The sequence below is a fragment of the Anolis carolinensis genome, unplaced genomic scaffold (genome assembly GCF_035594765.1).
Source record: "Anolis carolinensis isolate JA03-04 unplaced genomic scaffold, rAnoCar3.1.pri scaffold_11, whole genome shotgun sequence".
NCBI lineage: Eukaryota > Metazoa > Chordata > Lepidosauria > Squamata > Dactyloidae > Anolis > Anolis carolinensis.
The window spans coordinates 7,692,953-7,706,472 of NW_026943822.1; the positions used below are offsets into that span (position 1 = coordinate 7,692,953).

The 13,520-nt window shown below is 41.8% G+C and overlaps 1 protein-coding gene across 1 annotated transcript in view; it reads left to right on the forward strand.

Moving 5' to 3' along the window:
* Positions 1 to 13,520, forward strand: part of igdcc4 (immunoglobulin superfamily DCC subclass member 4) — a 91,475-nt gene that overhangs the window by 24,858 nt on the left and 53,097 nt on the right. Inside the window, exons 3-5 of the mRNA XM_008120841.3 lie at positions 917 to 1,058; positions 1,188 to 1,321; positions 11,014 to 11,151. Coding sequence (XP_008119048.2) covers positions 917 to 1,058; positions 1,188 to 1,321; positions 11,014 to 11,151 — 414 coding nt within the window. The remainder of the gene's footprint in view (positions 1 to 916; positions 1,059 to 1,187; positions 1,322 to 11,013; positions 11,152 to 13,520) is intronic.

Genomic DNA, 13,520 nt, shown 5'->3' on the forward strand with positions numbered 1-13,520 from the left:
AGGACTTCCTCCTTCCACTTTTCTCTTGGTCACTGCATTTCTAGTCTTGTTCTTTATGGTGTCGTAAAATACCTCCCCCGCAATGCGGTACCTAATTTCTCTACTTACAGCTCTAAGCTGTTTTTGAACTGCTTAGGTAAACAGTGAGCTGGGCTTGATGGTTGAGTGCTCACTCTGACCAGGCTTCAAGCTGGCCACTTTTGGTTGGTAGATCTTATGACTGCTGGTGATTTACCAGCTGTGCTACAGCCCTCCCAGCATTCAACAAAACAAGTCCTGTCTGAGGATTTTCTAGGTCCTCCAGCCAATCCTGTGATATACAAATACCAGATATTACCATAGACTCACCCTGGAAGACCTAGCAGATTACTAGAGAGAATACCCCTTAACATTTTCTTGGTCTTCCTGGGTGACTCTAGGGTAACTTTTGTTGGAAGCTGTTCATTTCAATAGGGTTCACTATTATCCACGGGTTTGTGTTTCCATGATAAGTTACTGCAGTTACTGGAATAATAATAATAGTAATAATGTGTTGTCAAAGGCTTTCATGGCTGGAATCACTGGGTTGCTGTGAGTTTTCCGGGCTGTATGACCATGTTCCAGAATGCTTCCCAGTAATGCAACCCAATAATGATAATATGATGATAATTCAGGGATAATTGTGATTTTAGTGTTGTTGTTGTTATTGTTATTATTACACTGTAGTGAGCAGTTATAAGTGTGTAAGTTTAGCCAATTCACTTGCAATTGTTCAAGAGAATGCCAGTCCATGTTGGCATCCCTTCTACAACATCCTTTCTTGGTTTGCAGGGAAATACTTTCCCGATTTCCCCCAAAATGACCAGTGCAACAAGTCTTCTTTCAACTTTGTCATGTTCCTCAGCTTCTCCACTCTTTGTCATTATTTTTTCTCCAGATTTGCCCCCATTCCTTCGCCATCCGGAGTCCCAAACCGTGGAAGAGAACGGCATGGCTCGCTTTGAGTGTCGGATCGAAGGGCTGCCCCCGCCGGTAATCTCCTGGGAGAAGGATGGAGTAGAAGTTTCTTCAGGAGACAGGTGAGATGTCTGAGGAATACAGGCATAGCCTTCAAGGGTGAGATAGACGTGAGCATGGTAGGAATGGAGATGTTGGTTCCATTCAGCATGGTGGAGAAGTGGTCTTCTGATGGGTTTCACTTCCTGCAGGTTTATCATCCTCCCAAATGGCATCCTCCAGATCATCGATGTGCAAGAGAGTGACGCGGGGGTCTACCGCTGTGTGGCCACAAACAGGGCAGGAAAGCGCTACAGCTCCGGCGCAGCCCTCGATCTTTTAGAAGGTAAGGGTTTCCATCCAACGCTTCTGCATATCAGTATGTGGCATGTGGATGATCTATATCTGTCTATATATATATATATATATATATATATAAGACTGATGGAGTCACGGCAGCAGACAAAACAACAAAACCAAACACACCACAACCTCGAAAATTGACAGTACAACCCCTCATCCACGCCTCTAGGTTGATACAACAAAAAGAAAAGAAAAATAAAGTCCTAATTAGAGGGAGAGGAATAATTGTTTTTATCCAATGGCTGCCAGTTAGAAGGCTAAGGTCCGCCCCCTAGCAACCCACTCAGCTCAGGGGACAGGCAGAGTTAGGCCTCACTTAGGCCTCTTCCACACTGCCTATAAAATACAGATTATCAGATTTGAACTAGATTATATGGCAGTGTAGACTCGAGGCCCTTCCACACAGCTATATAACCCATTTATCATCTTTTATTATCTGCTTTGAACTGGATTATCTTGACTCCACACTGCCATATAATCCACTTCAGTGTGCATTTTATCCAGCTGTGTAGAAGGGGCCTCATATAATCCAGTTCTAAGCAGATAGTATAAGATTATAAATATACAGTAGAGTCTCACTTATCCAACATAAACAGGCCGGCAGAACATTGGATAAGTGAATATGTTGGATAATAAGGAGGGATTCAGGAAAAGCTGATTAAACATCAAATTAGGTAATCATTATACAAATTAAGCACCAAAACATCATGTTAAAAAAATCAAAAATATTGTATATTCACAACCTTTAGGAAATAATATCACCTGATGGCGCAGCGTGTTAAAGCGCCGAGCTGCTGAACTTCTGGACGGAAAGGTCGTAGGTTTGAATTGGAGGAGCAGAGAGAGTCCCCACTGTTAGCCCCAGCTTCTGCCAACCCTAAACTTCAAAAACATGCAAATGAGAGTAGATGAATAGGTACCACTCCGGTGGGAAGGTAACAGCGTTCCATGTAGTCATCCCACATGACCTTGGAGGAATCTACGGACAACACCAACTCTTCGGGTTAGAAATGGAGATGAGCACCAACCCTCAAAGTCAGATATGACTGAACTTAATGTCAGGGGAAACCTTTACCCTTTACCTTAACTATCACCAATTCCTCAATACTGTTCATTATTTCAATTTTAGACTCAGATCAAAAGTATGAAATGGAAAAACAGGTTGCCGGATCAAATTTGATTTCATTATTTAATTGGTCGGGTTTACGAGACCTGGTTTCACTGTGAATTGGAAAAACAAAAGAACCAATTATACATGGATTAAAAAGTCTTGGTGCATATTCAAAACTCTGGTTTTGATCATCTTGGTAAAATAGGTTTTTTTGCATTCTTGTAGTTTATATTGTGGTCAACAGTGCTGATTTTTATGAGAGAGGCTGCGGGCCGGTGGAGATTTGAACATGGGCCACAATTGGCCCTCGGGCCGGACTTTAGACTTTGCTGGTGTAGGAAACAAAAGAAGATGGGAAGTGAGTAGCAGGGGACTTCCAGAGGTTTGAAAAGGGAAGTCAAGTGACCAGCTCCTCCGTCTCCAACCCCTTCCTTCCCACCCTTTCTCTCCCCACCAAGACATTTCCCCCGCATGACAACAACGTCTCCATTTCAGGGCTGTGAAAAAGATCTGCTTGTGCAGCCAAGCCCCCATTCCCTCCTCCCCGATCCTTGGCATGCAGCTCCCTATGGAGTGTCTGGAAATTTACACCATGAAGTCTGCCGGGCCGAAACATCTGCCACTCATTCTCCTCACCCGTTGCCCACGACCGCAGTTGCTGCCCGGACCCCAACCCTGCTACCGACACAGAAGCCAACAACACTCGGTGACCTTCCAAGGAGATTCAGACCTTGGTGCAATGCTGCGGAGCATGAATCTCCCATGCGTGCACCCTGGGTCAAGTGGAAGATTGTTGCTTCCTTTTTCCAAGGGCAAGGAGAGTCATTCTGCAAGTCAGAGTTGCCTTGTGGGATTTCCTACAGCTCTTGCAGAACCAGGTGTCAAAGTGGTGTTAAACTGCATTCATTTCACCCTCTAGATCAGGGGTCCCCAAACTAAGGCCCGGGGGCCGGATGCGGCCCTCCAAGGTCATTTACCTGGCCCCCGCCCTCAGTTTTATAATATAATATTTTATATCATTTTATTAATATATTGTATTTACATATAATATTGATAAGAATATTATAATGTTATACAATATAATACTAATACCATGTACTAATATTAATTATATGTTATATATTACATTTAATATTACAGTATAGTGCAGGGGTCCCCAAACTAAGGCCTGGGGGCCAGATGCAGCCCTCCAAGGTCATTTACCTGGCCCCTACCTTCAGTTTTATAATATAATATTTTATATCATTTTTAATAATATAATATAATGTATATACATATAATACTGATAATAATATGTTATACAATATAATATTAATAATAATACCATATAATAATATTAATTATATGTTATATATTACATATAATATTACAGTATAGTGGTATCGTTCAATATAGTAATATATAATGCTAATATTGTGCTATGCTAATAATATAATACATATTGTATGTACATACAGCTGCTCTGAGTCCCCTTCAGGGTGAGAAGGGTGGGATATAAATATAATAAATAAATGTAGTAAATGAATAAATAAATAATTTTAGACTTATGCTCACCCAAAGTCTGAAATGACTTGAAGACACACAACAACAACAACAACAACAACAACAACAACAACAACAACAACAATCCTAATTCACTGGACTATCTCATTGGCCAGAAGCAGGCCCACACTTCCCATTGAAATCCTGATAGGTTTATGCTGGTTACAATTGTTTTCATTTTTAAATATTGTATTGTTCTTTCATTGTTGTTGTTTTGCACTACAAATAAGACATGTGCGGTATGCATAGGAATTTGTCCGTTTTTTCCCCCCAAATGATAATTCGGCCCCTCAACAGTCTGAAGGATTGTGGACCGGCCCTCTGCTTTAAAAGTTTGAGGACCCCTGCTCTAGATGCTCTCTCTTTTTTAAAATCGAATTTTTATTTTTTAAAACACAAAAAAATACATACCATTCACATACAAAACATTTACAATTCCCTCCACCAACACGAGGATTGTTTTCATTTACATATTCATTTCTTTTTGAGACAATATTTATATCTTTATCTTTATACATTTCCATTCTATATACCACTAGCTGTGCCCGGCCACGCGTTGCTGTGGCGTTGTCTGGTGGTGTTGGTGAGAAATTGTTGAGTTAGTGGTGGTATTGAATGTCCGTTGTATGGTTGTCTTTATGTTTAGTATGTATTTGGTTGTTTGTGTAATGTGAAAGTGGTGAGAGTAGAGGGGGTCTTTGTCGCTGTGTAGTATTGTATAGTATGCATACGCTGTCCAAGTGTTGTGAATGGTTAGATTGTGTCTTGGTGCATAGTAGAAAGGGTTGGGGTGGATGGCCGTTAGGGGTGTCTCCAAATTATTGGATGGTATAGTTGTATGATGATGATGATTATTATTATTATTATTGTTGCTGTTATCATCATGATTATTATCTTTATTATCATCATTATTATTATATATTGGGTGGATGGCCATCTGTCAGGAGTGTTTGGATTGTGTGGTCTTGCATGGTCGAAGGAGGTTGTACTGGATGATTCTTAGGGCTGTCTGCAAACATGAGGATTCCATGATATTGTTATTAGTATTATTATTATCAAGAGGCTGTATGGCCATCTGCTGGGAATGTTTGGATTGTGTTCTCGATGGCAGGAAGGGGTTGGACTGGCTGGCCTTTAGGGGTCTCTCCTATCTCTGTGACTGTAGGATTCTATTATTATTTTTATGGTGGAGATTGTGGAGATATTGGCTGGCCACAGATGATGGGCGGGCACTAGGACCCAGGGGACAGCTTTTTCCCATTGCCTGCCTTTCCTGTTGCCGGCAGCCATTATGCTTTCTCTTTCCCTCCCTCCCGGCATGGCTCATGATGGTGCGTTGTGGGTTCTGTCCATGTGGAGGTGTGTGAAGTGATTTTGTGTTGTTTCAACCTTAAGGCGTGGATGATGGGTTGTGTTGTCCAATTTCGAGGTTGGGGGCCCCGTAGTTTAGCTGTTTTGCTCGGTGCCGCGATTTCATCACTCTTTTATATATATAGATGTATACTCGAGTATACATGTATATTGCTATATAGTTGTATAATATAATATATTGTATGTATATATACTTGTAAACCGCCCTGAGTCCCCTTCGGGGTGAGAAGGGCGGTATATAAATGTCGCAAATAAAAAAAAAAAAAAATAAGCCGACCCAAATATAAGCCGAGGCACCTAATTTTACCACAAAAAAACTGGGAAAACATTGTATATATTTTGCTCTAGATGCTCTCTACAACCCTCCTGCAACGTCTAGAGATTCAGCCGTGGACTCTACTCCCATCTTCCTTCCTCCATAACCAGCTTTAAATTAAGATTCAGCATCATATATTAAAAGTTCAGATGGCAACTCAGGCCCCATCTACACTACCATATAAAACCCAGATTATTTGCTTTGAACTGTGTTATATGGTAGTATAGATCCAGTCTCAGAGTGCATCTATACTGTAGAATGAATGCAGCTCGACACCACTTATATAATAATAATAATAATAATAATAGACTGCATATCTATCTTGTTTGCTGTGTCATAATAAAATAATAAACACTTGGGAAGTGTCTGACGTATGATCTAATGCACCAGCCAGCAGAGTGTCTGCTGTGGACTCATCTTGTTGTGTTTCAAATAATAATAATAATAATAATAATAATAATGATGATGATGATGATGAATAAATCCCGGTGGTGAATAAATCCCGGTGGTGATCAGCACACTGGATGCTGTGCCAAAAGATCTCAGCCGGCATTTGGAAAGAATAGACATTGACAAAATCACGATCTGCCAACTGCAAAAGGCCACCCGACTGGGATCTGCGCACATCATCCGAAAATACATCACACAGTCCTAGACGCTTGGGAAGTGTTTGACTTGTGATTTTGTGATATGAAATCCAGCATATCTGTCTTGTTTGCTGTGTCATAATAAAATAATAATAATAATAATAATAATACAGTAGAGTCACTTATCCAACATTCTGGATTATCCAACACATGTTTGCAGTCAATGTTTTCAATACATCGTGATATTTTGGTACTAAATTCGTAAATACAGTAATTACTACATAGCATTACTGCGTATTGAACTACTTTTCTGTCAAATTTGTTGTATAACATGATGTTTTGGTGCTTAATTTGTAAAATCATAACCTAATTTGATGTTTAAAAGGCTTTTCCTTAATCCCTCCTTATTATCCAACATATTAGCTTATCCAACGTTCTGCCGGCCCGTTTATGTTGGATAAGTGAGACTCCAACATAATAATTTTCCATGTCAGGAGAGACTTGAGAAACTACAAGTCACTTCTGGTGTGAGAGAATTGTCTGTCTGCAATGACGTTGCCCAGGAGATGCTCAGATATTTTGATACCAACCTTGTGGGAGGCTTCTGTCATTTCCCTGCATGGAGCTGGAGCTGACAGAGGGAGCTCATCCACTCTCTCCCCTGGTTGGATTCAAACCAGCAACCTTGAGGTCAACAACCCAACCTTCAAGTCAGCAGTCCTGCCAGCCCAAGGGTTTAACTCCTCATTGCTCGAGGTGAATTACAGCATAGTTAAAACACATAATTGTAAAAAATCTATAAATGCACATATTAAAATGTATTTCTATAAAGATATGCCTTAACACGTATTTCTATAGAATACACATCAAAATACACAGAGCAGAGATTAAAAACAAAACATAAGTTTTAAAATCATGTTTAAAACTGGCCGGGTAGTTTTTCCTAATGCTATGAAATCCTTGGAGTTGGGGTTTTAGAAGGTGTTGTTTAGGCTTCTCTGCCAAAAAGTGCAAACTATAGCTCCCAATGAGCCGTAAATCGTGTCCAACCGCTTTCATTCCACAGCATAAATGCATCCCAGGCTTCATCTTGGCAAAAGAGGGATTTCTTCTTGCCTGCTCTTTCTGCCTGTGTCTTGTGCAAATATTGGTTGGCGCAAAACAGACTTTGCAGTGGCATCCTTCATTCATGCATTTGGGATCTTTCCCCGCCATTCCGTAAAAACGGGTGCATGGTACCGTTTCCGTGGATATTTATGCCACAAACACCCCCCACGTAGGACCCCAGTCGGTGCATTACTTTTTGTGCAGAAAAGGCGGCAGGAGATTGGCCCCTTGAGCCCATCCTGTTAAAACGGCGGCTCGGCAACATCGGGGAATCAGTGTGGGGACACCGCCGCTTTGGCAGGAAAATATGTCCCTGGAGAATTGGGATTTAATCAGCTGTGATTGGAGATGACACGACGGAGATTGCTCCTGGCAGAACGTCATTGAAGCTGACAGCCCTAATCGCTCATTGTGGTTAGATCCCAGAGCGCAGCCTGTTTTGCGCCATCAAATATTTGCACAAGACGCGGGAAGGCAGTGCAGGCAGGGAGAAATCTAGATGGGATGCATCTATATTGTGGAATAAATACAGTTTGGCATCACTTATCACTCATTGCTATGGAATCCTGGGACTGTAATTTGCACTGTCCTAGGATTCCATTATAGGAGCCCCGGTGGCGAAGTGTGTTAAAGCGCTGAGCTGCTGAACTTGCAGACCGAAAGGTCCCAGGTTCAAATCCCGGGAGCGGAGTGAGCGCCCGCTGTTAGGTCCAGCTTCTGTCAACCTAGCAGTTCAAAAACATGCAAATGTGAGTAGATCAATAGGTACTGCTCCGTCGGGAAGGTAACGGCAGTCATGACCTTGGAGGTGTCTACAGACAACGCTGGCTCTTCGGCTTAGAAATGGAGATGACACCAATCCCCAGAGTCAGACATGACTGGACTTAATGTCAGGGGAAACCTTTACCTTAACCTTTAGGATTCCATTTCATGAAGACACGGCTGCTCAAATAGTACCAATCTGCATTCATTCTTCAGTGTAGATCGGTGGATCTCAACCTTCCTAATGCCGCGACCCCTTAATACAGTTCCTCATGTTGTGTTGACCCCCAACCATAACATTATTTTCGTTGCTACTTCATAACTGTCATTTTGCAACTGTTATAAATCATAATGTAGACATTTGATATGCAGGATGTACTTTCATTCACTGGACCAAATTTGGCACAAATACCCGATATGCCTAAATTTGAATACTGGTGGGGTTGGGGAGGGATTGATTTTGCCATTTGGGAGTTGTCGTTGTTGGGATTTATAGTTCAGTATAGTGCATTCTGAACTCCACCAATGCTGGAATTGAATCAAACTTAGCACACAGAACTCCCATGACCAACAGAAAATACTGGAAGGGTTTGGTGGGCATTGATCTTAAGTTTGGGAATTGTAGTTCACCTACATCTAGAAAGCACTGTGGACTCCAAGCAATGATGGATCTGGACCAAACTTGGCACAAATTCTCAATATGCCCAACACTGGTGGAGTTTTGGGAAAATAGACTGTGACATTTGGGAGTTGCAGTTGCTGGCATTTAATCTACAATCAAAGAGCCCATGAACCTCATCAACGATAGAATCGAGCCAAAGGACAAGCGGAGAGATCTTCAGTCTTTTCTGCCAAAAGGGTTGCCTAAGACCATCAGAAATATGTGTTTTCTGATGGTCTTCGGCAACCCCTCTGAAGCCTTCTCACGTCCCGACCCCCAGGTTGAGAAACACAGGTGTAGATGCATCCTTTGTGCTAACTTGTTGGGTCTGTATATTTGGATTTCAGCTAGGGATGAGGATTCGGCGGAACTCCAAATGCTAAGTGGACTTCAAGTCCTAGCATTCCTCACCATTGACTGTATAGCCTAGGAATGCTGGACCTTGCAGTCCAGCAGCATTTGGATTCTCAGCCTTTCGAGTAAATATGCAAGATGCACCCATAACCATTGGGGAACATTATTTTTTTTGGCAAGGAATCTAATTCTGAATATGCTTGAGCCACACACTGGTTGCTCTATCCATTGCACCATGGGGATGCCCAGACGTTGGAAGCCGTTCCCGAAAACATTTCACTCTTGGAGCGCCAACACACTTTGGTTTCGAGGAAGGGAATGAGATGGAGGAGAGCTTTTGTTCCCAGCTGTCTGCGTATATGAGACAACCGGGCTGTCAAGCACTCTCTTCGGCTGTTTTGTTGTGAACTTTCTCACCCTTTTGCCTGAGGAGGAGCTTGAAACCTTATTGAGCCCCCTCCCCGAAAACCTCTCCTGGGAACGGAGGAAATGGAGCCCAGCCTTTTCAGCAGCTGTTCAGAGAGAAAAGGGATCCGTGCATGATTTCTTTTTTCCTTCTCATTCTTTGGCCCATTCTTCTGCAGACAGCAAAAGAGGCCAGCTTGCCAGGATTCTTGGAGAGCTTTGCAAAAAAACAAAAATCTGCCCTTCTTCACCTCCCCTTTCCTTGTGAATATATTTCAGGGAAATAGCAGTCCAAAAAGAGCAGAGGCTTTATTTTCGGATACACTTTCTTCAATTGTAATAGTATTTCTTCAATTGTAGTAGTTAAGGTAAAGGATTTCCCCGACATTAAGTCTAGTCGTGTCCGACTCTGGGGTTGGTTGATATATTATATTACTGTTTTATCTTTTTAATATTGTGATTTGTACTATGTTGCTTATATTTTGTCCTTATGTTGTTTGGGCCGTTGCCCCATGTTAGCCCCCCATCCCCCGAGTCCCAGCGGGGAGATGGTGGCAGGGTTTAAATAAATAAAGTTTTATTTTATTTATATATATATATATTTGGTGCTCATCTCCATTTCTAAGTCGAAGAGCTAGTGTTGTATGTAAACACTTCCAAGGTCATGTGGCCATTGGCATGACTGCATGGAGTGACGTTACCTTCTCACCTATTGATATACTGCTAGGTTGGCAGAAGCTGGGGCTAACAGCGGGAGCTCACCCCGCTCCCCGGTTTCGAACCGCCGATCTTTCGGTCAACAAGTTCAGCAAGTTCAGCAGTTTAACCCGCTACGCCACCCTAATTTCAGCATTGCCACCACCGGCAAAAATACAGAAGATCCACCTGCGATTTTAAGATGCACCCGATGTTTATATATGGGGGGAAAAGTGTGCCTTAGAATTGAGGAGATATGGTGCCCATAATCTGCAGAGGAAACATTCCTTGATGGATGCATGAAACCATAATTTTATGGATACACAAAACTATGAAATCCATTGGACATGAAGATCTTCTGTCCAAGAGTACCATAGAACAGGCATGGGCAAACTTTGGCCCTCCGGGTGCTTTGGACTTCAACTCCCACAATTCCTAACAGCCGGTAGGCTGTTAGGAATTGTGAGAGTTGAATTCTAAAACACCCGGAGGGTCAATGTTTGCCCGTGCCTGCAATAGAATCATGTATGCTGGGTGACCTAGAAAATGCCAAGAGAGGATGCCTTTGGGTACAGATGTTATGGATATGAGTCTCAAACTGTGCCAAGTTCGTGGGGAAACCCAATTTTCAGGGAAAGAAAACAAGTATATTCAAATTGGAAGTGATAATCAAGGGGGTCTGTGTGTTGGTTGCAAAACCTTTTTGAATCTCTCTTTTATTGGAAGAATAAAGAAGAGGAAATCTGACTTTTGTTTCCTTCAGGTCCCCAGCTGCCAGTGACCGGGGATGTCCTCATTGTTGCCGCTCCGGAAAATGCCACAGTCGTGGTGGGCGAAAACGCAGTGATGGAGTGCATGGCATTGGCTCACCCGACCCCGTTTGTTTCGTGGATACGGGAAGGTAAACCTTGCTGGAAAAACAACATTGAGCCCTTTGTGGAGGTGATGTTGAAATCCCTTTGTGTGCATCTGCATTGTAGAATTAGTACAGTTTGATCCCACTTTAACCTCCATGGCTCAATACTGTGGATTCTTCGGAATTGTTATTTTTAAGACGTCTCTGCCTTGCCGAAGAGTGTAAGTGCCTCACCAAATGACTACACCGATGATTCCATAGCATTGAGCCATGGCAGTTAAAGTGGTGCCAAACTGTGTTAACTCCACAGTGTAGCTGCACCCTGCAGGCGAACCAGGCAGAGCTGGAGTTTTCACCGGCATGCCGCTTGCCAAGGAGCTGTTTAGTTCTTCCGTTTGATCCGTAAAAGAGACGAAATTCCCGTTACGGATGCCTTTTGATCTAAATTAGTCATGGATAGGATTGAATGACGGTCCTCTGCCTCTCGCTTGGAAGGTCAAGGGGGCATCAAAGGGGTCTTTTTTGGAGCGGTTTTGCTGGGCTGTTGGGAATTTTGGCGCATCTGTTGGTGCTTTGCGGAAATAACTCCTGCTTATCTTTAGGATTAGAACCCTGGTTCTTATCCTTCCTAATGCCACGACCCCTTAATACAGTTCCTCATGTTGTGGTGACCCCCAACCATAAAATTATTTTCGTTGCTACTTCATAACTATAATTTTGCTACTGTTATGAATCATAATGTAAACATCTGATATGCAGGATGTATTTTCTTTTTTTTTTTTCAATAATTTTTATTGATAGCTTTTGTTACAGGATCGTATTCTGTGAGAAACAGTTCTGTTATAGAAGAAGAGTAGGGGATAGAACTTATAGTAACTTGAGGGGGGGGTGAGGGGGGGCATGCAGGTAAGATGGGGAGTGCAGGTACTTATGGAAGAGATAGTGAGATATTGGATTTGTGGTAACACGTTGTCTCTTGAAGGTCCCTGTGGTTAATTGTTTGATGTGGAGGATCTTTGGTTATCTCAAGTGAGGGTATTCCTCTTTACTTTCGGTATTATTTTGCTGAATTATTAACTTCTTCTTCTTCTTCTTCTTCTTCTTTTTTGGATTTCTTGTAGGTTATATCACCTTCCCCTCATGAGTCGTTCTTGATCTTGTGTACTCCTCAAAGTTTGACCAATCGGTTTCTTTCATTGGCGTGCCTTGGTGCTTTCTCATCAAGAACGTCAGTTTGTCCATATTCTTTATGTCCCATATCTTTGATAACCATTGGGTAATGGATGGTATCTGGTTTGATCTCCATACCTTTGCGAAAACTATTCTGGCTCCTATGATTAAATAGTTTAATACCTTTTCCTCATTCATGTCAAGTTTCGTGTTTGTCAGTCCTAGCAGATATAATTCTGGCCTCATCTGAAGATTCTTTTTCATTATTTTTCCGCATTCTTTGTGTATTTCGTTCCAATATTCCTTTGATTTAGTACATGTCCACCACATGTGGAAGAAATTCCCCTCTTTTTCCTGGCATTTCCAGCATTTTGTTCGCGTGTTTTTCCTGTAATGTCCTAATTTCTTTGGGGTGATGTACCATCTGTATTGCATTTTGTATTGATTTTCTTTTAGATCCGCAGCGTAAGTAAATTTTATATTTTTATTCCAAATCTTTTCCCAGTCTTCATACATGATTGGCCTGCCAATGTCTCTGGCCCATTGTGTCATGCAAGTCTTGACATGTTCAGTTTCGGTGTCCCACTCCAATAGTTTTTTGTAGATTTTTGTGATTGTCTTGTTTTCGGACTCCAATATTTTTTCCCAATCTGAGTCCTTCCTCATGAAGCCTGTTCGGTTATCTATATTAAATTGTTCCTTTATTTGTCTGAAGTGGAGCCATGTTACTTGCTTGAATGATACCACGATTTCTTCCTGGGATTTTAAGACATAATTGTTTCCTTGTGTTGTTAGAAGATCTCTATAAGTTGGCCAATTCGATTTTCTTGGATAACTCTTCTGGATTAAATCAAGTGGCGATAACCACATTGGTGTTTTTGGAAACATCCTTTTTTTGTATTTCTCCCAGATCCTATTTAAGGAGTCTCTTATTATATGATTTCTAAAAGATTTCTTTTCATTTTTGTCCGGTGACCCCCATAAATGTACATGCCAGCCCGATTTTAAATTGAAGCCTTCTACATTCAACATTTTCTTGTTTTTTTTGGAGAAGCCAGTCCCTGATCCATGATATCGCTGTTGCTTCATAATATAGGCGCAGATCTGGAAGGTTCATACCGCCTCTGGTCCTGTCATCTGAGAGATTTTTGAGTTTTATTCTCGGTTTTCTTCCTTGCCATATGAATCTGGAAATGTCTTTCCGCCAATCTGAAAAGGGTTTTAGGGTCCCAATAATTGGTATA